General features: G+C 32.5%; 4 protein-coding genes across 6 annotated transcripts; 1 reads left to right on the top strand and 3 right to left on the bottom strand.

The window, feature by feature from the left end:
- Positions 1-900: 900 nt before the first annotated feature.
- LOC107605753 (tubby-like F-box protein 5) lies at positions 901-4,165 on the top strand. Of its 3 annotated transcripts, none has more exons than XM_016307724.3 (5): positions 901-1,344; positions 1,818-2,301; positions 2,770-2,857; positions 3,004-3,136; positions 3,215-4,165. In XM_016307724.3, the coding sequence occupies exons 2-5, from the start codon at positions 1,849-1,851 to the stop codon at positions 3,906-3,908; spliced, it is 1,368 nt and encodes a 455-aa protein (XP_016163210.1). In that variant the 5' UTR covers positions 901-1,344; positions 1,818-1,848; the 3' UTR covers positions 3,909-4,165. The 3 variants fall into 3 exon arrangements, with proteins under 3 accessions (XP_016163210.1, XP_088347897.1, XP_088347896.1); XM_088491771.1 differs by having other exon boundaries at positions 979-1,130; XM_088491770.1 differs by having other exon boundaries at positions 1,257-1,424.
- LOC107647823 (uncharacterized) lies at positions 4,082-6,436 on the bottom strand. Its single transcript, XM_016351870.2, has one exon. It carries the CDS (start codon positions 6,375-6,377, stop codon positions 4,242-4,244), a length of 2,136 nt encoding a protein of 711 aa, XP_016207356.1. The 5' UTR covers positions 6,378-6,436; the 3' UTR covers positions 4,082-4,241.
- Positions 6,437-8,636: 2,200 nt separating this feature from the next.
- On the bottom strand, positions 8,637-11,770 carry NFD5 (pentatricopeptide (PPR) repeat-containing protein). Its single transcript, XM_016307723.3, has 3 exons — positions 11,106-11,770; positions 10,127-10,646; positions 8,637-9,973 (listed from the first exon to the last, which is right to left on the bottom strand). The coding sequence occupies exons 1-3, from the start codon at positions 11,678-11,680 to the stop codon at positions 8,930-8,932; spliced, it is 2,139 nt and encodes a 712-aa protein (XP_016163209.1). The 5' UTR covers positions 11,681-11,770; the 3' UTR covers positions 8,637-8,929.
- A 719-nt stretch (positions 11,771-12,489) lies between these two features.
- On the bottom strand, positions 12,490-16,096 carry LOC107648587 (U-box domain-containing protein 6-like). The gene is made up of 4 exons (XM_088491426.1): positions 15,817-16,096; positions 14,648-14,833; positions 14,171-14,278; positions 12,490-13,228 (listed from the first exon to the last, which is right to left on the bottom strand). Exons 1-4 carry the CDS (start codon positions 15,892-15,894, stop codon positions 12,788-12,790), a joined length of 813 nt encoding a protein of 270 aa, XP_088347552.1. The 5' UTR covers positions 15,895-16,096; the 3' UTR covers positions 12,490-12,787.
- Between the last annotated feature and the right edge of the window lie 10,270 nt (positions 16,097-26,366).

Genomic DNA, 26,366 nt, shown 5'->3' with positions numbered 1-26,366 from the left:
TAAATTTTTGAAAGACTTAAAAATGGGACAAAAAAATATATATTCCAAAAAAATATTTTAAAGATCATATTATGATGTAAATTTTTGCAATCAATATTAAAAAAAATAAGATCTCTTTATATTTAAAATTTAGTAATTTTATGTCAAGTAATTTTTTTAAAAAAAATTTAACTGTGAATGATAACATTTCTTCGAAAATTAAAAAAAAATAAATTAGAGATCAAATTTTGTTCTATTTTTTAAAATTATGAATGATAACATTTTTTTTAAAAATTAAAAAAATCTATAAATATCAAGATTTGTTACAATTTTTTTTGTACCTTCTAGATATTTATTCAAATATTGTCATAAAAAATTGGATCAAATGGATAAACCGTTTGTTAAATATAATTTTTTTTTGTTATTTACAAAAAATATAATATTTATTGATTATTTTTGTCGCATTTTAAAATCATTTAGAGATTACTTTGTCAATAACAATTTTTAAAAATTTTTTTGTTAGTGTCTAAATCTTTTGGGTATCAAATTAATAGTTAACCCATAAAATATCTATAATAACTTGAATGAAGAAGAATCACATTAAAATTTAACAATTATAAGGTAAATATAGAAACAAAGTATATAAGAATTGGATATTATAAAGTTTTTAATCCTTTTTAAGTGAATTTTATAATTTTAAATTTTCAAAAATAAAAATAATGCATACATGACTTGTTTGCAAGTAAATTTTTCATTACAAAAAATATTTCCCAAAAGAGAATTGAAGGAGACAAGATCTTATGGATTGCTTTGACCAAGCACTATTGAACCGTTGGATTAGTCTTAGAATTGAGTAACAAAATTCATGGTATCAATCTTAGAAAGATTCATTATCTTCAAGGTGGTCCCCACTTCCCACATGTTACAACCATTGTTTTTTTTTTGCATACACTGAACCATGATTCAGACTCAAAACTGGTTCCAATTTTTATTGAAACTGTGCATGCAGTAGCACTTGCATATTTTGGGTCTAGCATTGCAGAGAGCAAAAGCATTTTCCTTTAAGCCATTTCTATTTCTTAAAATAAAAAAAAAAGAAAGAAAAAATTTGATTCTTTGAAAGAAACCCAAAATCCAAAAGGCACAAAAGGGTGTGTATGATGTGATTCCAATTTTTCTAGTTTTAGTTTTTATCCACAAGCTTTGTTTTGTTAAGTTATAAAAGTAATTAAATTATATTAATTATATATGTGTAACTTATAAGCTATAAACTCATCACAACAACCACCACAAACAAACCTTGTTCATCTTCCTCTTCTTTCTCACCTTTTGATTTGTTCAAGACTGGCTTTTGAAGTTTTTGAGGTACAAATTTTTGTTCAATTCTCACACATTCCCCCTCTTTTTGTGTCTTCTCTGCTCATTTTCTAGGACCTTGTCTCATGGTACACTCATCTATATCTCTAAACCTTTGTGCCTTTTCCTTCTTTTCATTTTTAAAGTTTCAAGGGTGGGAACTTTTGTTTGATTATGGTTTTTTAATAATCTTGTTTATCTAAACCCCCACCCCATGATGCATTTCACTCTAAATAAATTATTATTAGTGATATTGCATTAATATAAGCAACTATGTCTCGATCTAAATTAGTCCAATTTCTAATAATAGACTAAATATTTAGCTCAGATCCTAATATCTGGACAGTCAAATTACTAGTAATAACATTTCACACACACACATATATATATAAGTCTAACCATAAATGTTCTATAGCTCTATAATATACTTTGGTTTCTTCTTCTTCTTCTTTCTGATTCTTGTTTTCAAACATTACTGGCAGTTATATTAGTTCTATTTCTTCTAATAAGCCAATGATGAAGCCATTGAAGAATATTGTGAAGGAGCTCAAGGAGATTGGAGAAAGCATTAGCAACATGTATAGAAACAACAACAACAACAACAACAACAAGCATAGTGTTCATCATCATCATTATAGGCATGGAAAATCACACATTGCACCTGAATGTTCATCACCAATATCATCACTATCATCATCACCATCACAATCATCATTATTATCAGTAACAGTACCAGCATGCTCTTCAGCCATGGCAGCAAGAGATCAGAGCAGGTGGGCTAACTTGCCACCTGAGTTGCTGTTAGACATAATCAAAAGGGTGGAAGGAAGTGAAACTTCATGGCCTTCTAGAAGAGTGGTTGTGGCATGTGCCTCAGTTTGCAGAACTTGGAGACAGATAACAAAGGATGTGGTTAAGACACCAGAACAGTGTGGTTGGATCACTTTCCCTATATCACTCAAGCAGGTATTTTTCTTTTCATTTTATTTTATTTCATTCTATGCCTTTTCAATAAGTTAAATCAATTTTAATAATTTCTAAGATTTACTATTTAAATCATGTTATAAATCAGCCATTAAAATCAATTATCAATGTATTTATGTATAAATACATGTGTGGTTTGTATTTGTATTTCAGTATATATTTTATATTGGTGGCGAACTTTGGTGGTTGATTGTAATTTTGATTGGTGGTTGATTGTAATTTTGATATACACGTAGCATAGTCTAATTTCATGTGCTATGTTTAGTTTACTCCTCTAGATCAGATAAAGAATTTGTATTGCGGTATTGTTTGATCCATGTAGTCGAGCTCGGATAAGGCTTCAAATGTTGTTTTATTTAACTTTTCAGTGTCCTATCTGGTTATTTTGTTTCAAGATTGAAAGAATATTGTTACATTATATCTAATTTATGATTAATAATGTTGTATCAGCCTGGTCCAAGAGACACTCCAATACAGTGTTTTATTAAGAGAGAAAGGGCCTCTTCAACATATTGTTTATACCTTGGTCTCAGCCCTGGTAATATTCATTGTTCTCAATCATTTATTTTCTTCTTGTAAATAACTCTGTTAACAATGAATGATGATTCAAGAATGTTTATTCTATCATGAAACTCTAGTCTTGAACTTATTTTGTGGTTCAAAATCCCTTCCAATATTTTGCAGCTCCTTCTGGTGATATGAGCAAACTACTACTGGCTGCAAAGAAGACTAGAAGGGCAACATGTACCGAATTCTTCATATCATTGGTCGCGGACGATTTCTCGCGAGCTAGCACTACTTACATCGGAAAACTAAGGTTAGATTAGTCCAATAAATCTTCAGTTATGACCAATGAATTGTTCTGCTGTTTACTTGATCTGCAAGCAATCAACAGGTCTAATTTTCTTGGCACCAAGTTCATGATCTTGGATGGTCAGCCTTCACTCGATCCTTCTTTGCTTCAATCGAATTGCAAATCGCAGCAAAGAGTACACCTGAAACAGGTTCTTCCAAGAGTTGCTGCTTCTTCTTCTTCTTCTTCTGCTAACTATAATGTAGCAACAGTCTCTTATGAACTCAATGTTCTGAGAACAAGAGGGCCGAGGCGAATGCGATGTGCAATGCACTCAATCCCTGTATCATCAATCCAAGAAGGAGGAACTGCTCCAACTCCTTTAAATTTCACCAATTTCTTGAATGATCATGAATGTACTACTCTGTCTCTCTCCAAAGCGAAGAAGCCAGTAACTGAAACCGGGTCAGCTAGTACTCTCAGTACTCCAGAATCAAGCCATTGTGCAAGAGAACTTGTTTTGAAAAACAAGGCTCCTAGATGGCATGAGCAACTTCAATGTTGGTGCTTGAATTTCAAGGGCCGAGTCACAGTTGCGTCTGTTAAGAACTTTCAGCTTGTAGCAGCTGTAGAGCCTTCTCAAAATGTTTCTACCGCGGAACAAGAGAAAGTGATACTACAATTTGGAAAGATTGGGAAGGACATATTCACCATGGATTACCGGTATCCCCTTTCGGCCTTTCAAGCCTTCGCAATCTGTTTAAGCAGCTTCGACACCAAACCTGCTTGCGAATGATCACAATGTATCTTGTTCTAATGAGTGCTTTCATTCTCAAGTTTCTTAGTTTTGTAACATCATAAGAGACATTTGCAAAAGTAATCTCAATGTACTGAATATCTTTCCATTTTAATTTTCTTGTATATGAGCAATTTCCAAATAAAAATGACATTGCACAAGTGTATGTTGTTAAACTCATATGATCTTTTGTCCAAGTTCAATGTATCAATATCTAATGCAAATAACACTTAATCCTTATTTTTTATATGTTACAATATCTTATACAAACTATGTTTATTCTTTCATATATTCCTCTACAAATGATGAAGAATTCCAGGTCTTTGATCATCTTTAGGTGATTGAACCATGAACCATCACTGAATTGTTGATACTTTGAATGTTGCTGTTGACATAAGCCATCCCAAATGCATCATCCTTGGTTAAATCTTTCTCAGTGTTTCCATCCATGTCTGTGATTACCTGGGAGCTCTCTTCCGGCTCGACCTCTTCGGCCTCATCGGCCTCATTCTTCGCCAAATTCTCAACTTCCATTGTGGCTCCTCTGTTCTCCCCAGCCAGTGTCACAACCTGTGTTTGTTCCTCAGTGGATAGTTTGTGAACAAACTTCGAAACCTCGCCTACGATGCCTTTATGAAATGCAGCCTTTTCTGGTGAGATGCTTGACATAAACTTGGAAGTTGCAAACATCAAGTTTCTCTCTACTACTTGTTGTGTTCTGCATCGCGGACGAAACACCTCAGAGAATGGATCCTTATTGCTCTTTGTTCCTGAACTAGATGCTATGGTATGTAGAATTGGTTGGCTAGTGGATCTGCCTTTGGATTTTCTTGCTTTAACATGTTCATGCACCTCTTTCTCCTTTTCTTGAGGCTCAAGTAACTTGCTTTGTGGTTTCAAAGAGGGCTTGGAACTCTCAGCAGCACCATGCAAATCAAACTTCTTTTCTGTCGATGTTGTTTGTTCCATTTCATGTCTAGAAGATTCCTCAGGCAACTTTGGGATGGTATTCAATGGTGACTTCATCTTCAGCTCAGCTTCTTTCAGCAACGCCAAAGGGGATTGATCAGAGGTTGGTTCATGATGAAAAGAGACAGCTTTTGATTCGGTTTCTTGAGAGGCAAGTAATGGAGGCAAAGTGCTTTCTTGAATACTTGGCTGATCAAAGGTTGGTTCAGTTTTAGAAATTGGAGATGAAGACTTAAAAGAGGTTTCTGGTTCAAATTCTTGAGGCACAGGCTCAAGCTCAGACACAGCCTCAACAATTTTCTCTTTTTCCCCTTGAGAACTAGGCAATGCAGGCAGAGTTCTTTCGTCAGCAGCGCGCATTAACAACTCGCCGGTTCGTGCTGCTAAAGGAGGTAATTGAGGAGGTGGAGATTCATCAAAGGTTGGTTCGGTTTTAGAAACTGGAGATGAAGGCTTAAAAGAAGTTTGTGATTTGAAATCTGGAGGCTGTGTTGACATCTGAGGTGAATTGGGGATGGTTTTCAAAGGTGATTTTGCTTTTGTTTCGGTTTCTTGAGGCACAGGCTCAAACTCAGACACTGCCTCTACAATCTTCTCTTCTTCCCCTTGAGAACTAGGCAATGCAGGCAGAGTTCTTTCGTCAGCAGCCCGCATTAACACCTCGCCGGTTCGCGCTGCTAAAGGAGGTAATTGAGGAGGTGGAGGTTCATCAAAGGTTGGTTCGGTTGTAGAAACTGGAGATGAAGGCTTAAAAGAAGTTTGTGATTTGAAATCTGGAGGCTGTGTTGGCATCTGAGGTGAATTGGGGATGCTTTTCAAAGGTGACTTTGCTTTTGTTTCGGTTTCTTGAGGCACAGGCTCAAACTCAGACACTGCCTCTACAATCTTCTCTTCTTCCTCTTCAGAATCAGGCAATGCAGCCAGAGTTCTTTCTTCAGTGTTGCGCTTTAACGTCTCGCTGGTTGGCTCTGCTAATGGAGGCAATTGAGAAGTAGGAGGTTGATTAGAAGCTGGTTCGGTTTTAGAGACTTGTTGCTGAGAGTCTTGAGGCTCAATTGACATTATCTTTGGCTCAGAGACATCCTTGTTTTCCTCTTCTTGTTCAGGCCTTGTGGTTTCTTGGGTAGCAAGCTTTGGTGGAGTCTTGGGAGAAGAGGACACTATAGAATGTTGGAGTAATGGTGATGGTGATGGAGTGTGAAATGGGGTTGAAGTTTTGGATGGAGAAGGTTGTGGGGTGTGATATGGTGTTGAAGCTTTTGATGGAGAAGGAATCGAAGATTCAATCATCACAGAAGTAGTTGTTGGTTTTTCAGGAATCTCTATTATTGGAGGCTTAGGTGGTGGTGAAGGTGCTCTTTGAATTGGTACATCTGTGTCTGAATCTTTGGTAGATTTTGTTTTGCCTTTCGGACGGCCCGGCCGTTCAGTACTCGGCTGGCCGATAGGCGCAAACGGCCACGGAATCCTTAGCCGGAAGGATTTCCTTTTAAGAGTCATGGATGATAGTTAATTTAAAATCAGATGATGAATTTTTTTTGCTGGTGTTTGTGTTTGAATGCAATGCTGCACATTGCAGTCATGCATTTATTTGAGTGTATATATATAAACTAAGGATACAAGTTATACCTTACATGAATTATGGGACTCCTTATTACTTGTGCTGACAGTTTCTTTTTGCTTCTTTTTGGAGCATTTTCTTATTGATTCCATTTAAAAAGTTGACATTGTTCTTGCCTTGGTTAAACTAATGTTTTAAGGACATTGACCTTGACATAGGACATGATATGGAATACGTGAATACACTAATTTTAATTTTTTGTGAATCGTAGAGATATAATATACATATAAAACAGTCATATTAGGTGTATATCAAAATCAGCTATAAGTATAAAATACACATGAGAATACTAGCTGATTTTAGTGACTGATTTTAGTATGTAAATAATATTTTTGATTAAATATAAAATATTTTTTTTGATAAATTATAATAATATCTTAATATTTTATTGATATTAATGTAGAGTACTCAAAAGAGTACAATAATAATACTTAATTTAAAATAGGAAATAACACTTCAATGTGGGATCGCAGCAAGTTCTTGAAGAAGCTTTAATGCAGAAGCAGGGATGGAGTGCGATGATAGAGATTCTTAATTTTTAAGTATTTTTAATGTCTTATTTAATTATACAAAGTATTGAAGACAATAATATATACTATTTTTAAATTTATTTAAAAAATATAAGTCAACAATAAAGTTAGATATGCCAATATATGATGATATTTTAGTATGTCTAAAATATATTTGATACGCGAATACGACGATTCAATAAAGTGTCCGTATTTCATAGCTTAAAACATACTATGCTAGAGGAAATAAAATTTCTTACCCCTAACAAAAGGAATCCCCAGTATATATGCTTTGCCTGATAGAAGCTTATATGGTTCCTGATATTTGTGTCAATCATCCATGTCTTTAGGATTAATTTATTTCAATGGTATCTAAAAACGAAATTCACATTTAGAAATCATAAGAATATGGAACTCTTTTCTTTTTTTTCTTTGCATTTATTTATTATTCTAAGGTTGGTTCACACTCATGAGGTACAGCAATTCCATACAAAAAGCAAAGAAAAAGTGCCATTCTTCACATATACCCTTAGCAATTAAAGAAATGTTTGGATACACATGGACAAGACTAAAATATTATATAAAATGATTAAAATAGTCTTGTGATTCTAAATTTTTTACATCAAATACAAATTAATTTAATAAAAATTGAGAGTACATAGGAGTACAGACAGAACTTGAAAAAAATATTTGAAGAGACAAAAATTTTTAATAAAAAAATATATTAATATTTATATTAAAATAAAATTTATAAATATAATTATTTTATTTTTAAATTTATTATTAATATGTAGGAATACATATGGTTAAGATTAACAAAAAAAATAAATCTGAGTTTGATTAATAAAAAATTTTGTTTAGGTTAATAAGCCAAATTAATTTTAAATAAAAAATATTTTTAAAAAAATTTATTTTTACATGAAAAAATAGTTTTTGCACATAAAAATTTATTTTTATTTAAAAAATTAATTTTTTTTAATAAAAAAACTGATTTTTCTTTAAATTATATAAAATCAATTACAATTTATAAATTATTTTTTAGTATTTTAAAAGATCAATTTTACTTTTGATAATATTTATCTTTCAAAAATTTTAATATTAATTATTTTTGTTATTATTTTTATTACAAATCAAATAATATAATACAAAGTTAAAATGGTATTGAAGTAAAAACGATAAAAAAAAAGAATTATCTACCCCAATAAATGTTTCTACGGAAAGGAGAAAGTATCTGGAAAAGAAAAAGATAGAGAAAGAGCAGGAAGAAGAAAGTACCTCTATGAGAACAACGCAATAGGAAAAATAAGAAGGATAATAGTGGAATAATAAAAAATATCCATGGACAAAATAGAAAACAAAATTTATAAAAAAATCCGTGTCCACTCTTCGAAATCTCGTGTCCATCATTGTCCTTCGTACAAAAGTGGACACAAAAATATAAAAAACTGTCTCGTTAGATACAAGATACACACACCATTCGAATTTCGCAAACCTCATAGGACAGGTAAACAAATATGAAGATACTAAGCTTTTTTGTATTGAAACATAATAACTTCATTTTCAAGCATTTTTTATTTTTTAAATGACTTCTTATGTCGTTTTATTACAAGTTAATTTTAATTCCGTATGTATACATAATCAATAGGCTATAGAAAATTGAATTATATTGTACAAAAGTGAAAGGCCAAGTTCAAAAGAATAAGAAAAATGAGTGAAGTAAATCACTAATCTGAACATCTTGCAGACATGTTACAAGGGGAGAATTCAAAAACATAATACAAAAATGAGAAGCTGACGAAGCAAAAACTCAATGCTTTATTGCTATGGTCAATCCAAAAGACCATGGCTTCCTTTATAAGACAGGCTGCATTTGTTGGTCAGATAAAAATGGCTCTTCTCATAACTCCAAAACCAGTCCTAAACTATCTAAACTTTGGGAATTTGCGGCTAGGTTTCAAAAGGGCCATCTGAAGGGATTCCGATAGAGCGAAACCCTGCGCCTCCATGATGCCACACATTCTTCGCGCATCCTGCTCAAACCCGCCAGCAAGAAGGCTCTGGATTATTCTCTCGAAATCAGCATGTTCCAATTCATCCTTCCTAGCTTCCACAGCACCAAGAGCTTGAAGGGCCTTTTTCTCATTTCCTGCCCTCGCATACATATCACAGAGACTCACTTGAACCTTAAACGGAGGAGCCTCACCTTGCTGAGCAATTTTGTCTAAAAGATGTTCGGCCTCATCAACGAGCAGCAACCTACTCATCCAATCTACCAGAACAGAGTAAGTTGCAACCCCAGGCACAAACCCATCCTTCTCGAGCTTCAAAAGAAGTTCTAATGCCTTGTCCAATAAGTTTTTCTTCTCATAAGCCACAATCATGCTAGCAGTGCACCTATCATCAGGCTTATGCCCCAAGTTTTTCATGTAATCAAAGTTCCTTCTAGCCGCATCCGGGTTACCTGCATTTGCATGTGCCTCAACAAGTAATGTGCATGTCTCCTTAGTCTGCTGGAATCCTGCAAACTGCATCATTGTAGAAATCCGTTCAGCTCCAGTAACTTCACCGCGTTTAGAAAATGCTCGCAGCAGTGCCATGTATATTTCCTTAGTTGGTTTAACATCTTTTGTATCCATCTCTCTAAGAAGATATTCACCCTTTGCAGGATCGTTGGAATTTACATAGGCCATGATCAGTGCGGTGTAGACTTTTACGTTTGGCTGGAAGCCTTGGGCCTTCAAGATTTCAAATGCTTGTTTTGCGCGCTCAAGATTTCCCGCCTTGCAGTACATGTGGAGCAATTCGGTTGCTGCTGAGGCATCTGGTACCATACCTTTTTCGTTCATCTTCTTTACCATCCTCTCAACATCTTCAAACCGATTCTCTTTAGCATAGGCATCAATAAGCCTACAGTAGTCAGATATAGTTGTTTGGAAAGAATCTTCAGTCAACACAATTTCCGCCACCTGGAAACACACGATTTGAAAAGAAATTAATCCAACATCAAAATAAGTACCACCTCATCCCATCATAACTTAAATAATTCACTTCAGAAAATAAATGTACTATAATGATGGTTTCGTAAAATAAAATAACTATATTAAACCACTGACACACACCTTGTAGTACAAGGGTGGATTCTGCTGTTTCAATCCGTCAAGCAGGCTCTTCCAATCAACCCTACTGGGTTGCAAGAGCTCCACCCACTCGGCTAACAGCCTCAACAACTCATCACTGCCCTCCTCCTCCTTTAACTTCAGAATATTCTCGGTAACAATCTTGGATTTCCCATTTATTGGCTTTGCCTCCTTTGGCCACATGACCTCTCCTGCCTCATGGATCCTATCAGCCACATGTGCCCACTTTGGATCAGATAAATCGAGCCCATAAATCTTGTACCTTATCTTCCCCTTCCTCTTGGGAAGTCCAACAACCGTACCCCCTTCCTCAGCAACACCAACACCAGCATCCCCATGTTCTGTACCCCCTTGTTCCTCCTCTTCATGTTCTTCAGCTTCGGCTTCTTTCCTCATGCGCTCCAAACCCTCGTAGAATTCATGCTCCTCCATCTTCTCACGTGCCCACTTGAACCTCAGCTCCCTAAGCAAGTCCCCTCGTATTCCAACCTCGCCAGCAAACCTTATTATATAGAACACATAGTTTGAGGGTAAAATGATGAGTTTAATAATCATTGAAATTTATCCCAAAAGTATACAGAAAGAGTTATGATCAATCATTTCATATCTGCAGTTTATATATAAATGTAGATAGATACAAAGTCTTAAATAACATTCTCAAAGTAACTAATACTTAAAGATCCCCTGAAACTAATCACACCTACTCAATTTCATAAAACTAATCTTGCTTCTGACAGATTAATTCTTTTTTTTTTTTTTTAAATAACGTATCTGGATACGAATTGCATCCAAAAACAATGAATTTTAGACGCAACAATTTCTCCAACATTTTGAGAGAGGCCACAGTTATTATGATCGTTATAACTAACCATAACTGCCTCAGTAACAGGAAAAATAACTAACTAACTAATAACTGAATTCAAATCTGAATCCGAATAAATAACCAACTTAACCAACTAACCTGCACATCTGCTTCACCTCATCACACTGCAAGAAACCTTTCATCTTCTCCTTCTTCCTCTCCTTATTCATTCCTTCGATCACATTGTTGCTCACTTCCCACACGGTCCTCCACAAATCCTCGCTGAAATCGCCGTTGTCACCGGGACGAAACGTCGCCGTCGCCGCCCCAAGGACGCCATCGAACCCTCCCTTCTCGAGCTCCGAAACGACGCGCTCGACGATCACGAGGAGCATGGTGTCGACAGTTCCCTTGTCGGAATCAGGATACGATTCCCGAACCTTCTTCCGCATCATCCACACGAATCGGGACAGGAACTCGTTCATGGTTCCATCGGCGTCTTCTTCGTCGGCAATGGAGCCTGAAGGGACGAGAGAGTTTCTGAGCTGGGAACCGAGTTGGGCGCCGAGTTGGGCGGTGACTCGGGAGGAGTGAAAGTTCCTGGAGGTGGCGGTGGCGGTGGAGGGAGGAAAGGGTAGTGGATGGAATATTGAAGAGCGAATAGGGGCATTTTGGGAAAATTGTAAGAATGGAGTGAGTTTTTTGTGTCTGGAGAATAGAGTTCTCCAACTCATTTCTGTGCGAATGAATTGCACACTTTGCTTTCTGATGTGAGTTTTGGAATGTAGGGTTTTAGATTCGGGGAAGAAGAAGGACAAGAATGGAAATGCACCAAAACCAAAAACAAAATATAAAATAAAATAATTTTTTGTTTGGGCCCAATGCTTATTCTCTTCTCTCTATGGTGGGCCTACGCCCAATAGAATACTAACGCCAAAAAGGCCTTCGAAAAGAATGAAACTTTTTCATAAATGGTAACTAGTTCATACCGTTGATCCATTTTTTGCAAAAACATTTATATAATTATTTAGAAGATATATTTAAAAAAGCTTAAGTTAAATTTGGATATCTAAACATTTTTCTAATTTTTATTATTTTTCATTTCCATAAAAAAAATCGCCAAAAAAACCCTTAAAAAAATCACGTCAAAATTTGATTTCTATTTTTTTAGAATACGCTTCTTTATATTTAGTGCATTTTGTTTCGATAAAGATAAACTTCAAAGGTTAAGATGTTATTTCTTTTGTTGAAAATGTATTTTGTTGTAAATTAAATTTTTGGAAAGCCAAAATAGTCTTTTTTTTCTATTTTCTCTCACTCTAATTTCTTTGTGGTGATTTCTTTTTAACTAAAGATAGTTAAGGGAGAAGGACACAAATGAAATACACTACTTCAAACTCAAATTTAACCACTAAATTATAAACTATGCATACTGGTTTTTGTTGAATATTTTGCAAGATGAAAGAGCGAAGATAACATTAAAACTTTTTAGAAGTTATAAATTCTAATCTCCAATAGACTATAGATAACAATACAAGAAGCATGATGTTAACAAAAATCCTAGATGTGAAAATGGGTCAAACCTTAAGTTGTTATACATTTAGTTTGTCACATCATATGGCTATTAAATGATTAACACACATTGTCAATAACTTAGTAGCCTAGAGAAATATAATTAGAAAAAAAAATTTAAAATGATCTTAATCTAATCAAATAAAAATTAATAGTATTTTGTTAACAAGTGTCCTAAAGACACTTTCATAAAATTTTTAACCTTGAGGGTACTTTTTATTCCTAACTAATGTTAGATAAGTTTTGAACAAAAGGTGACCTATATAACCTCAAGTACTAAGTACTTCAAAGTCTCTAACTACATTGTCAATTGATTCCATAACTTGATGATTATGTTCTTTATCCACAACTAACTCATGATTATGTTCATGATCCAAAGAGTTGCTTCCAATTTGATGAATGAATTTGCCATATCTCATCAATAAATACAAAAGGTATTGTAGAAGTTGCTTCTCCTTTTGGTTTGTGTCATTATTAACTTGATCAAGTTGCTTCCTAAGTGATGCTTTCTCTACTATGAAGGAGAATGTAGAGTTTATTTTCAACCTTGAAGTTGCAATTTGAATGGCTTCAAGTTCTGCATTCTCCATAGAAGAAGCTGAATCATTTAAGTCCTTCTCATACAATGCTAGAATTGCTTTCCTAGCTTCAACTTCTGCAATTTCTAGGGAAAATTCTGTATTCTTAAGGTCATGGAGTATTCCAGATATCTGTAGGAATAATCGTTGTGTTAGTTAATAAGTTAAACAAAAACTTGACTCATAATAACAACGCAACGTTAATTATAAAGTAGTTTTACATATGCACTTAATTATGTATGATTATGTCGACAAAAATAACAACTTTTTATGTTTGAATATGATTGAATGACTTTAAAGTTCATTCTTCAAAAGAAAAGGAACTTTCTTAAGCTACAAGTAACTTAAAGTATACTAATTAATTAAAACATTTATAATTAGAACATCCTATTTAAATAACATATTGTCCTCAATCAGTCACTTTAGAATATTTTTGTAATTAATCTTTTTATATTCCTAACAATCTAAAAATTTAGAACATAAAAATACAAACTATTTATACCTTAACCCAAAATATAAAGTTAAGCCCAATAAAAATGAAAAGGTCCATCCAAAAAAAATGGCCTCCACCATTTGTTCGACCTCTTACAGCAAAAAGGAGTACCAGTCTCACTTATTTAAGTAAGTAACTGCCTTCACGAATCTCTCATACTATCTCTATCTTCACTAAAAGATAGATTCCAACAAACTTCCAAGATAAAGGGAACGGTCATCTACCAACAAAGGTGGAACTACTCCTGATTATTGACTCTACTGTAAATACACTAACACCCCTCAGGTTCACATTCTAATATACTGAAAATCTACTTAAAATCTTTGCTAACTTAAATATCAGATTCTTTTACAAGTACTACCCCCATCTCCTAACTCGGATAGCGACACCTCGACATCAAACAAGTCGGAGATGCTGCCTCAGAAGAATCCTGGATCTCATGTCCAGAACCAAATCAACGTTTTAGATAACCTTCGGAACATAAACAATATGTGAAATACATACCCAGATGTTATGAAAACTTATGCAACTAATGGATATGTATTAAAGAGACAGAACAATTCTGTGTGTTACATACTAACCTCAGCAGCCAAGGACAATGGAACAGCACTTTGAATTTGAGTCAAGTATAACTCAAATGCATTTCGAATTTTTTCACATCTTGAAAGTATCCTATGTGATGTCATAGCCTAAATTAAGCAGTGAAATATGTAGTTAGTTATTGCAAAAACATATTTATTACTAGAGTATGATGAGGATACAATTATTATAATTGTGTTAATTGCATTTTACCCCCCTAAAACTTATTCTATTTGTATTCTGGTTCCCGAATTTCAAATATTTGCAAATTGATCTCTTGAATTTTCTTAAATGTGTTAGTAATTGATGAAAAAATGGTCAATATAGTCAATCTCATATTTAATTATAAAAATTCGAGAGATCGATTACACATTTTTATGAATTCTAAACCAAAAATCTTAAATTGATATTAACCCAACAACAAAAAAAAAAACCCACCAATTAATAGCTTTGAAGAACATATTATATAAAGTATATACCAGGTAGAGTTTACTGCATTCAGAACAGTGTTTGATAATGGACTTGGCTTTGTTCAAATGGAGGTGTAATGAACACAGTGCTTTTATTGCTAAAGTACAATTTGGTCTGGCTGATTCAGTAGCTAATATTATGTGCAAGATTCTATCTACGAGTTTCTGAAGTTCTAAGCATATTGAAAGATGTACCTGCACAAGAATCACATGGAGGTTGTTCTTATTCATATGGATATTCTTGCATTATTTCATCTCATATAGACTATATACTATATACCACATTTTCCAGCTAATTAAATTGTTAGTAAATAAAAAAAATTTCCTTTTGGTTACAAATTTATAATACCTAAGTTTATGAAATTATTACTTAATTCTAAGATACTATGCTGATATGCTCTTTTTCTCTTTTTCCTTTTTTCTTTTTATATTTTGCCAACATCTAAATTCTATTATAAGGAGTGCATTGTGCAACCAAAATGTCTTGAGAATTATGGTTAATTAGTTTTTACAACACAATTTTTTTCCATCCAAATTTTGAAGTTAAGATCTTGATTCCCATCAAGAGAAAATGAGTTTGCTAACTATTATAACTATATATTAGACCAACTCAATAGTGATCATACTTATTAAAAAGAAAAACAAAAAAGAGAAAATATTATGCTTTTTTTCACAAAGAAATCATCAATGATTGAATTCTTTTTTCATTCAATACAAATAATAATAGAACAAAAATGCATAAGTCAAAATAAAAAATACTATATGCACACAAAAAATTAGGTACTAAATCAGGTAGTATATTATATTATATATTATATATATTATTTAATTTATTTTTAGTGTATATTTTATATAAATAATTAATTTCTTAGTTGATTTTTTGTGTATAAATAACATAAATAAGTCAAAATATCTTAGGTTTAAAAATGAGAAAGAAATTAAACTATGGCTCTTTTAGCTATTCATTATTCTTAAATTTGGAAATTATATTTTCCTACAAAAAAATTCTATGAATTTTCAGATATCCATAGAAAATGGTTGGTCCTAAATTTGACAAGTATGACAAATACTATATACCTCTCTGAAAACCCAAAGTTTCTTGGTAGTTAGTGACATTCATGAAAGTTCAATAATAATTCATAACCAAAGACAGAGATTTGAATAATGAAGGTATGTACCTTAAGATCTTTACAAGGATTTGGATTCTCCAAAGCTTTAGCACCTTTATTATGAACTAACTCATCAACAGCAATCATCACCACGGTTTAGTTTACTTGATACAAGAAGAAGGAGAAAGTGGTTGAATGAAGTACTTTTTCTTAGCAACCAAAGAATTTAAGAAGAGAAGATGATGTGTGCTATTTTTAGTGCTAAGACAATGTCCTTGCTCTCTTTAATAAAATGTCTGTTTCAGCTTTCTTATGAACCGTATGCTATTTGTTAATAATTGAGGCATTTGGCTTTAGCTTGGTCGTGGGGCTATATATAAGCCTATAAATAAAAATAAAATAAATAGGAGTTTTTTAATTATTAAACTGAATTTGATTATTCTTAAGTGGAATCCATATTTGCATTAATATTTTATAAAGACTCGAATAATTATTTGGACGTAATGTCTAAAACTTTTAAATAACTATAGAGAAATGTTAGAGTTATCAAAATTTATTATTTTTTATTATTGTTTAATTTTTTAGTCTAATAATCTAATAATATATTTTATTATATATTTTTAAAATTGATAACTAACTGATAATTAAAATTAATAAATTCTGATAATTTTTTAGTATTTTTCTAACTATTATTCAAAATAAATTATATTGTACTTATTTTTTTTAATGGTGATATGGAATTGAACTTAATTATCACTTGTTGTAAACAACTTAACTTTTTGCAGGTGAGGTTTGCACAAATGGAGAATTTATAGTTCTTTTATCAAACTTTATTAAGATTAAAATTTCAACTAAGATTCGAATGAGGTCTAAGAATCTCATAGTATGACTGAGTTCGGTGTGTGAATAGTATAATGACAAAAAAAAAAAACAACGTAACTTTTTAAAGTTTTTTATTTTTAAATTGTTTTATCTATGTAATATATATATATATATATATATATATATATATATATATATATTAACTCTTTATTACTATTAATTCTAAAATTTAATTTTGATATATCAACAACTTAAAAAATTGTATACCGTCATTCCATAAAATTTATGTATTTAAATAATTTTTTAAATAATAAATTTAAAAATTAGTTATTTTACTAATATAATAATATATAATTTATTGTTTGTATAAAATTAAATTAGTAATCTTAATTAATTTCTTTTTTGACGAGATAATCATAATGACTTACATATATATTGTTGAAAATTATGAATGGTTATTTTATGTAAAAATAAAAAAGAATTCTAATCTACATGCATCATTAAATTTTAAAACAAGTTCCAACATAAATTAGAGTTAAATTAACACACCAAAAGTTAATTATTTAATTTTTAAACTCCGAATTGCAAAAAGAATATTAGAAATCATCTAAATAATATGTTTAATTTTGATAAAATCAGTATAATTTTTTAACATCATTATTCAACCATTATTTGTGTTTTATAGTTTTATGAATTAAATAAATGATGGATTATGCATGTATAATTAAGAAGGTTTTAATAATAATAAATAATAAAAACATTGAGAAGGTTCTTGTTTGTTCACTTTTTTTGACAAACAACCACCAACAGACCAACTATTATAAAGTCAACTTCTCCCCTTCTCGAGAATTAATTGGAAAAAAAAAATAAAAAATTAAAGAAGACTTTGGCAATGGCACGCTTACGGCTTATGGCGAATAGAATAAATGAAAATTACGTTGTATGTTTGGTGTGGAATTTGGATCCTCTAAAGTTTGAATTTCACTTTAGAGAGTAAAGTGTTATTTTCTACCTTTGAATAATTTTTCTTTTATATGTATTATTGATCCCACCTATAAAATCAATAGTAAGAGATTATACTTTATTCTCTAAAATAAAATTTAAATTTTAGAGGATGAAATCCTTGTTGTGTGCATGAGAACTTTCTATTCTGCAATTCATAATAACGACAAATTTTCTCTCCTGGCCGGTCTTTGTTGACTCAATGAGAAAATATGACCTCAATAATAACGCTTCATGTGCCTCAATATATGATAATAGATTATATAAATATGATTGGTGAAGTGCCAATAAAGAATAAATGTGATTATCCATGTTATGATGAGTATGAATGTCTATCTCTCTAATCAAGTTAATTTTGGGTTGTGCAATATTAATTATGAGCGATATTTTATTTATGATAGATTTTATATTAATAAAATTTGAAAAAAGGAATCTTAGACAAATATAAATTGAGCATGAATTTATAATAATACGTACATATAAAATTAATAATAATTCTTTTTTTTATACTGTCACACAATAATAAACATTCTCTTCCTTCCTTCTACATTATTAATATCTTTCTCTATATTTATGTTACTACATATATTAGTAAATACATTAATCATATGTATTACATATATTGAGATAGTAATTGTGGTAAATATTAATACTAGAGTCTTCTTTATTTATTTATTTATTCATTTATTCTACAATACGTTATCAGCACGAGATTCTGATCAAATTTTAGGAAGACTCATGTAACAATTTTCATTATGTTGAAACTCTCTCATCTTGAATTTAATGCTCTTGATATATCTGAAAACAACTATTTATCATGGATATTAGATGCTGAAATCCATCTTGATTCAATAGATCTTGGAGATACCATTAAGGTTGAAAATAATGCATCCCAGAAGGATAAAGCCAAAGTCACGATTTTTCTTCGTCATCATCTTGACGAATGATTGAAAAATGAATATCTCACATTAAAAGATTCTGCAGATCTTTGGAAAGACCTTGAAGAAATGTACAATCATAAAAAAACGGTGATTTACTTCCTCAAACCCGATATGAATGGACGCATTTGTGTTTATAGGATTTTAAATTCATAAATGAATATAATTCGGTAATGTTTCGAATCACCTTACGAATGAAATTATGTGGAGAAAAGATATCTCATAATGATATGTTAGAGAAAACTTTCTCGACCTTCCTTACCTCGAATGTGCTCCTACAGCAGCAGTATCGAGAAAAAGAATTTAAAAAATATTTTGAGTTAATTTTTTGCCTTCTTGTTGCTGAACGCAACAATGAGGTGCTCTTAAAGAATCACGAAGCGCGCCCAGTTGGCGCCGCCCCATTTTCTGAAGTAAATGCGGCAAATCATTACCCAGAAGAGGTAAATGGCAAGGTTTTGGCAATAAGAAAAAATATGGAAGGAAAAAGAATTATGTTCAAAAGAGAGGATCTCACCAGAAGTGGGATAAAGAAAGAAATATTGGACAAAATAAATCAACAGAGGATAAGTATTTCCGTTGGGGTGAAAATGGCCATTGGTCGCGTACCTGCCGTACACCAAGGCACCAAGTCGATCTTTATCAAGCATCTTTGAAAAAGGACGACAAAGGAAAAGAGTCGAATTTTGTTTCAAATGATGCTGAAAATTCCACCACTCATTATGATGTATCCGATTTCTTTGAGGATCCTGAAGGAAATATTGGCCATTTGATTAATGATGGAATAGTTTAATATGTGTGATTGTTAAGTATTCATGTAAATAAATAATGTAAAGAATTTATTGTTAAGTTTTATTTTCTATGTATTTAAGTTTCAAATATGATGTATATAAATAATGAAATATTAATGTTTATGAATTTTGAAATCATTAAATATGTCAAGTTTTAAAATAAAATTTTAGTATATGACATTATGTGCAGTGTTTCTTAGAAAAATAATTCCAACCAAGAATTCAATTTGACTGTGTATGTATTACTACTCATTTTATTATTATTTATCTTTGAAGAAAATGGCAAGGATATATAATGAAGATGTATGTCATGCGGATAGTGCAAGTTCGCACACCATTCTCAAAAGTGATATATATTTTACCCATCTTGTGCTAAAAGAAGAATATGTTAATACTATTATTGGCTTAGGTAATATGATTGAAGGCTCCGGAAGAGCTACAATTTTGTTTTCCGGAGGAACAAAATTCATAATAAATAAGGCACTATTATCCACCAAGTCTCTAAGAAACTTGTTAAGTTTTAAAGATATTCGCTGAAATGGATATCATATTGAGACTATGAATGAGGGAAGTCAATAGTACTTATGTATCACAACTCATAATTCAAATAAGAAGGTTATATTAGAAAAGTTGCCCTCACTTTCATCTGGGTTATATTATACCAAGATTAATGCAATTGAATCACATGCCACTGTAAACCAGAAGTTTACGAGCCCAAATGAATTCATAACTTGGCACGACCGATTGGGTCATCCGGAAACAACCATGATGCGGAGAATTATTGAAAACTCCCATGGACATTCACTAAAGAACCAGAAGATTCTTAAATCTAGTGAATTTTGTTGTGCTGCATGTTCTCAAGGGGAGTTAATTTTAAGGTCATCACTAGTAAAGATTGGATTTGAGTCCCTTGAATTCCTAGAAAGGATTCAAGGTGATATATGTGAACCTATTCATCCACCATGTAGATCTTTTAGATATTTTATGGTCCTGATAAACGCATCTTCGAGATGGTCACATGTGTGCTTATTGTCTTCTCGCAACCTGGAGTTTGCGAGATTACTGACTCAAATTATTCGATTAAAAGCACAATTTTCAGAAAAATCCAATCAAAGCAATTCATCTTGATAATGCTGGTGAATTTACTTCCCAAGCTTTCGATACTTATTGTATGGGTAATGGAATAAGTGTTGAACATCTAGTAGCTTATATTCACACACAAAATGGGTTAGCAGAATCACTTATTAAGCGCCTCCAATTAATTACTAGACCCTTACTTATAAGAACAAATCTACCAACCTCGGTTTGGGGGCATGCTATTTTACATGCCGCAGCACTTATTCGTTTGAGGCCAACAAGTTACCATCAGTTCTCTCCTATGTAATTAGCTTTTGGCCAGCAGCCAAATGTTTCCCATTTAAGAATATTCGGATGTATGATATATGTTCCCATTGCACCATCTAATCGCACCAAAATGGGACCCCAGAGAAAATTGGGGATATATGTTGGATATGATTCTCCCTCTACAATGAGGTATCTTAAGATACAAACTGGAGATGTATTTAAAGCCCGGTTTGCGAATTATCATTTTGATGAATCAAAGTTTCCAATATTAGAAGGAGATAATAAGCTTCCTGAAAAGGAACTTAATTGGAATGCATTATCGTTGATGCATTTAGATCCTCGATCATGGCAATGTGAACTAGAAGTTCAAAAGATTATACATTTGCGAAGAAAAGCAAATGAATTACCTGGTGCATTTTCCGATACAAAGAGGATAACCAAATCTTATAATGTGGCATTAAATATCATGCATGAAAATAAGGATCTTGAACCAAGATTAGTCGAAGAATGTCGACAAAGGAATGATTGGCCAAAATGGGAAGAAGCCATGAAGGCTGAATTAGACTCACTTGTAAAACATGAAGTCTTTGGACCTGTAGTCCGTACACCAGAAGATGTAAAACCTGTTGGATACCGATGGGTATTTGTGAGAAAACAAAATGAGAAAAATGAAGTCGTGCGCTATAAATCCCAACTTGTGGCACAAGGTTTTTCACAAAGGCCCATTATAGATTATGAAGAAACGTATTCTCCCGTAGTGGATGCGATAACATTGCGTTATTTGGTCAGTTTATCTGCATATCATAAACTGCATATGCATTTAATGGATGTGGTAACGGCCTATTTATACGACTCATTAGATCGGGATATCTATATGAAAGTCCCTGAAGGACTAAAGATATCTAAACCATCCAATGAATATTCACAGGGATTATACTCAGTTAAATTGCAAAGATCTTTATATGGTTTAAAGCAATCTGGACGAATGTGGTATAATCGTCCTACTGAGTATCTGACCAAAAATGGATTCAAGAATGATGATATCTATCCATGTGTTTTCATAAAGAAATCTGCATCTGGATTCATTATAATTGCTGTGTACGTTGATGATTAAATATAATTGGGACTCCTAAAGAGATTCCAACAATTATAAAAACTCTAAAAGAAGAGTTTAAGATGAAAGATCTTGGAAGGACTAAATTTTGTCTCGGCCTGTAGATCGAACATATAAAAAATGAGATATTTATTCATCAAACAACATACACAGAGAAGATCTTGAAAAGATTTTATATGGATAAGTCACATCTCTTGAGTACCCCAATGATCGTAAGATCTTTGGATGTGAAAAAGGATCAATTCCGTCCTAAAGAAGAAAATGAAGATATCATTGATCCTGAAGTACCATATCTTAGTGTCATTGGAGCGCTAATATATCTTGCTAATAATACAAGACCCGATATATCATTTGCTGTGAATTTACTAGCAAGATATAGTTCCTCTCCAACCAGAAAATATTGGAGTGCAATCGAACAAATCTTTCGATATGTTCATGGGACGATTGATATGGGATTGTTCTATCCCTATGGATCCAAGTCACAACTAGTTGGCTATGTAGATGCTGGATATTTGTCTGATCCACATAAAGGGATATCTCAAACAGGATACCTATTCACATATGGTGGAATAGCTATATCATGGAGTCCACGAAATAGATGATTGCTGCAACATCCTCTAATCATGCCGAAATACTAGCGATACATGAAGTTAGTCGCGAGTATTTTTGGCTCAGTAGTTTGATCCAATATATTCTATCATCATGTGGACTGATTGATCATAAGATAGCTCCAACTGTCCTGTTTGAAGATAATACAGCATGCATTGCTCAACTTAAGGATGGATACATCAAAGGTGATAGAACAAAGCATATTTCTTCCAAATTCTTCTTCACTCATGATCTTCAAAATCAAGGGACAATTGATCTCCAACAGATCCGCTAAAGTGACAATCTGGCAGATTTATTCACAAAGTCACTCCCAAAATCCTCCTTTGAAAGATTGGTACATGAGATTTGAATGCGCCGATTTCGAGACATTAAATAATGTCGACAAGAGGGGGAGGTTGTACTCTTTTTTTCTTGGTCAGGTTTTTTTTCCTATTGGGTTTTTCTTGATAAAATTTTTAATGAGGCAGTCCCGATCACAAAGGATATTGTATTCTTTTTCCTTCACTAAGGTTTTTTCCCCCATTGGGTTTTTCTTTGGTAAGGTTTTAATGAGGCAACAATCCTAAATGGACATTCAAGAGAGAGTGTTATGATAAGTATGAATGTCCATCTCTCCAATCAAGTTAACTTTGGGCTGTGCAATATTAACTATGAGCGGTCCTTTGTTTTCCCATGATAAAATTTATACTAATGAAGTTTGAAAAGGAGAATCTTGGACAAGTATAAATAGAGCATGGATTTGTGATAATACGTACACACAAAATCAATAACAATTCTTCCTCTCTTTATACTGCCACACAATAATAAACATTATCTTCCTTCCTTCTACACTATTAATATCTCTCTCTATATTTATGTTACTACATATATTAGTAAATATATTAATCATATGTATTATATTGAGATAGTAATTGTTAAGGATAAGTATGATTTTGGTCCCAACGTAGAGGCTGAAAATTTATTTCGTTCCCGACCTTTTTTTCGCTCTAAAATAGTCCCCAAGGTTTCAATTTGTTTTAAAATCATCCTTTTTACCAATTTTATTTTTTTGTTACCAAACTACCCCTCATTCAAAAAATTATAAAATAAAATAAATATAAAATAAAAAAAAAAGAAAGAAAGGGATAGATACGGAGAAGGGGGTGGGGAGAGAAAGAAAGGGGGGCGCGAGAAAAAGGGGGAGGGGGGAGGGAAGGGGACCGCCGCACCACCGCACTGCCGCCTGCCGCCTTGCCATCCTGCTGCACCGCACCGCACCACCACCTTCTTCTTCTCGCCGCTGCCACCGGTCTTCATTACCGCCGCCGCTCTTCGCTGTCGCCGCCGCTCTGCTCCTCGGGGAAAGGGGGAAGGGAACGCAAAGGGAGAAGAGGGGGAGGGGGGTTTCGGGAAGAAGAGGGGGAAGGGGAAGGGTCTCACCGCCGCCACCAGTCTTCACGGACGCCACCGCTCTTCGCTGCCGTCGCCCCGCCGCTCTGCCGCACCACCGCTCTGCACCCCGCCGCACCACCGCACCACACCACCACCACCTTCTTCTTCTTCTTCTTCCGCCGCACCACCGCACCACCAATTCTTCTTCTTCTTCATTCTTCTTCTTCTTCTTTTTCTGTGAACTGGATTTTTTGTGAAATTTGTTGTGGAATATTGTTGTTGCTGAAATTTGTTGTGGAATATTGTTATGGATTTTTGATGATGATGATGATGACCATGATGATTTTAAAATTGGTGGTGGTGATGGTGGGTTCTGGTGGTGGTGGTGGTTCTGTTATGATGATGATGATGATGATGATGATGATGATGATGATGATGATGATGATGATGATGATGATGATGTGGTGGTGGTGGTGGTGGTTGATTTTGGTTGATTTTGAGGTGAAGGGAGAAAGGTATTTTCGTCCGAAGGACGATTTTAAAACAAACTGAAACCTTGGAGACCATTTTAGAGCGAAAAAAGGCTGAGGACGAAATAAATTTTCAGTCTCTACGTTGAGGACCAAAATCATACTTATCCCTAATTGTTATGTATTATATTAAAATAGTAATTTTGGTAAATATTAATACTAGAGTCTTATTTATTTATTTATTTATTTATTCTACAGCAATCCACATTTTTTATATTGAACAACTAACCAACAAGAGAAAACGTACAAAATGAAATTAAAATTTTCATGCTAAGGTCTTGTGTATATATAATATATAGTGACTACCTTAGCTTGAATAATAATAATAATAATAATAATAATAATTGTTAACATAATATGTCACATTACTTATTTGTCATATAGTTTTGATTATAACGTCTCAACATTTTAATGTCATTTTAACTCAATTCATTGGGTGATATTCTAAGCCAGAAGTTGGTTTTTGTTTCTTCCTCCAGTGTAGTTTTCTGATGGTACAATTTCACGCGATGTTTTCGTCAATTTCCATATCAATTCAAAGATTAAAGAGATATATTTATTTTTCGTCTGAAAATATACGAATTTAATTTGAGAAAATCAAGGATTCATCACAGTCAAGGTTTAAGACTAGTTTAAAAATAAAATAAAATGTTCATACACTTCGAATTAAGGTTTAGTTGTTTTTATATACACGGAAAATTAAATAAATAGTAGTTTATTTTTTTAAATGTCATCTTAAATTTATTTGAACAATAATTAATAAAATCGTTAAAATGCAATATTGTTAAATTGATTTACAAGTCTATTATGTTGTCTCTCATCTAATTATAAGGTTTGGATTATTTGTGCTAGAAACGCGTTTTAAGAATTGTCAATGTCAATCAATTACTACTATAAATATGTAATAGGAATAATAATATTTGAAATGTTGACCAAGTAATTCTGTACGTAATTGTCATTATGGAATATTGTTGCATATTCGAAAGGGAACTCTACTCTTGCTAGGCTTAGATATATAGATTGTGGAAAATACAGAAAATAGTAATAAATAATAAAAACATAGCCCCATCAGAGTGTGGAAAATATTGTGACCACGACAACAACAACAATAATATCAGTCTAAAATAATAATATCAACGACGACAATAATAATAATATATAATAGTAAAAAAAAAAAAAAATATTGCCGGAAAATGGCTCGTGGATTCCTCATCCAATAAAAATAAGACTAGAAGATAGTCAACTAACTACTGTGGATAGATTTAAAAAAATATTTTATATATATTAAAAATAATTATAAGAAATAATTGTTATACATAGTTTCTCACTTTCTCCCAATGGATTAACTGATTAAGTAGTGCCCCATCATTGATATGCACCTAATAAGAAAGGTCAACATACATAATCAAAATGTAACAAATTTAGGTTGGTAGAGTAGTTAGTTCATTCGTCTGTTTTAATATGTGGCGAGAGTTCGAATTTTAATTTTTATTATATATATAGTAATTTATTAGCCAATAATAAATATTTAAATAAAATTTAAATTTATAACAAATTAATCTTTAATCTATCAAATTAAAAAATACCGTAAAAAAATACATAATCAAAATGTACATAATAGTTTTAAAATAGAACACATTAAAAAAAGCATTTACATTTTCTTTTACCTTAATAACATACAATCTTAAAGGTTTTAAAAGAATGTCATAATGGACTTTAGGAGTTGAATCGAAATATTCCAAAAAAAAAAAAAAAAAAACCCCACAAATACTACTATTGCAGCAATAATTGAACGACGAAATGATAGAAGAAAAAGGACAAACAATTACGATAAGGGAATAATAGATTTGAATAAACTAGGGTCAATAATCAAGACGAAAAATGAAAAGGAATAAAAGACTAAGGTTAATTGATAGGCTCTCTCTCTTTAAATTTCTATGTATGAATCAATGAGTACATCCAAAAAAAATCTCTCTTTAGTTTTTTTTTTTTTTATTTTTTTTTTACAGATATGAAATTTTAATAGCCGGAGGAGGAAGAGTTGGAACTAGTTATTTAATTTTATGAAATTTTACAATCAATCAAATTAATAACTAAA

This window comes from Arachis ipaensis, chromosome B6 (assembly GCF_059453495.1).
Source record: "Arachis ipaensis isolate K30076 ecotype BB chromosome B6, ASM5945349v1, whole genome shotgun sequence".
Classification (NCBI taxonomy): Eukaryota; Viridiplantae; Streptophyta; class Magnoliopsida; order Fabales; family Fabaceae; genus Arachis; species Arachis ipaensis.
Note: the sequence above shows the minus strand (reverse complement) of the source record. Positions and strands in the feature narration are given on the sequence as shown.

Coding starts and splice junctions, on each gene's coding strand:
- LOC107605753 (XM_016307724.3), top strand. CDS start 1,849: ATGATGAAGCCATTGAAGAATATTGTGAAGGAGCTCAAGGAGATTGGA. Junction 2,302..2,769: donor TCCCTATATCACTCAAGCAG/GTATTTTTCTTT, acceptor ATGTTGTATCAG/CCTGGTCCAAGAGACACTCC. Junction 3,137..3,214: donor ACTTACATCGGAAAACTAAG/GTTAGATTAGTC, acceptor AGCAATCAACAG/GTCTAATTTTCTTGGCACCA.
- LOC107647823 (XM_016351870.2), bottom strand. CDS start 6,377: ATGACTCTTAAAAGGAAATCCTTCCGGCTAAGGATTCCGTGGCCGTTT.
- NFD5 (XM_016307723.3), bottom strand. CDS start 11,680: ATGAGTTGGAGAACTCTATTCTCCAGACACAAAAAACTCACTCCATTC. Junction 10,647..11,105: donor GAGGTGAAGCAGATGTGCAG/GTTAGTTGGTTA, acceptor CTATATAATAAG/GTTTGCTGGCGAGGTTGGAA. Junction 9,974..10,126: donor ATCCACCCTTGTACTACAAG/GTGTGTGTCAGT, acceptor GTGTGTTTCCAG/GTGGCGGAAATTGTGTTGAC.
- LOC107648587 (XM_088491426.1), bottom strand. CDS start 15,894: ATGATTGCTGTTGATGAGTTAGTTCATAATAAAGGTGCTAAAGCTTTG. Junction 14,834..15,816: donor ATCCTTGTAAAGATCTTAAG/GTACATACCTTC, acceptor ATTCTTGTGCAG/GTACATCTTTCAATATGCTT. Junction 14,279..14,647: donor AATGCAGTAAACTCTACCTG/GTATATACTTTA, acceptor TGCTTAATTTAG/GCTATGACATCACATAGGAT.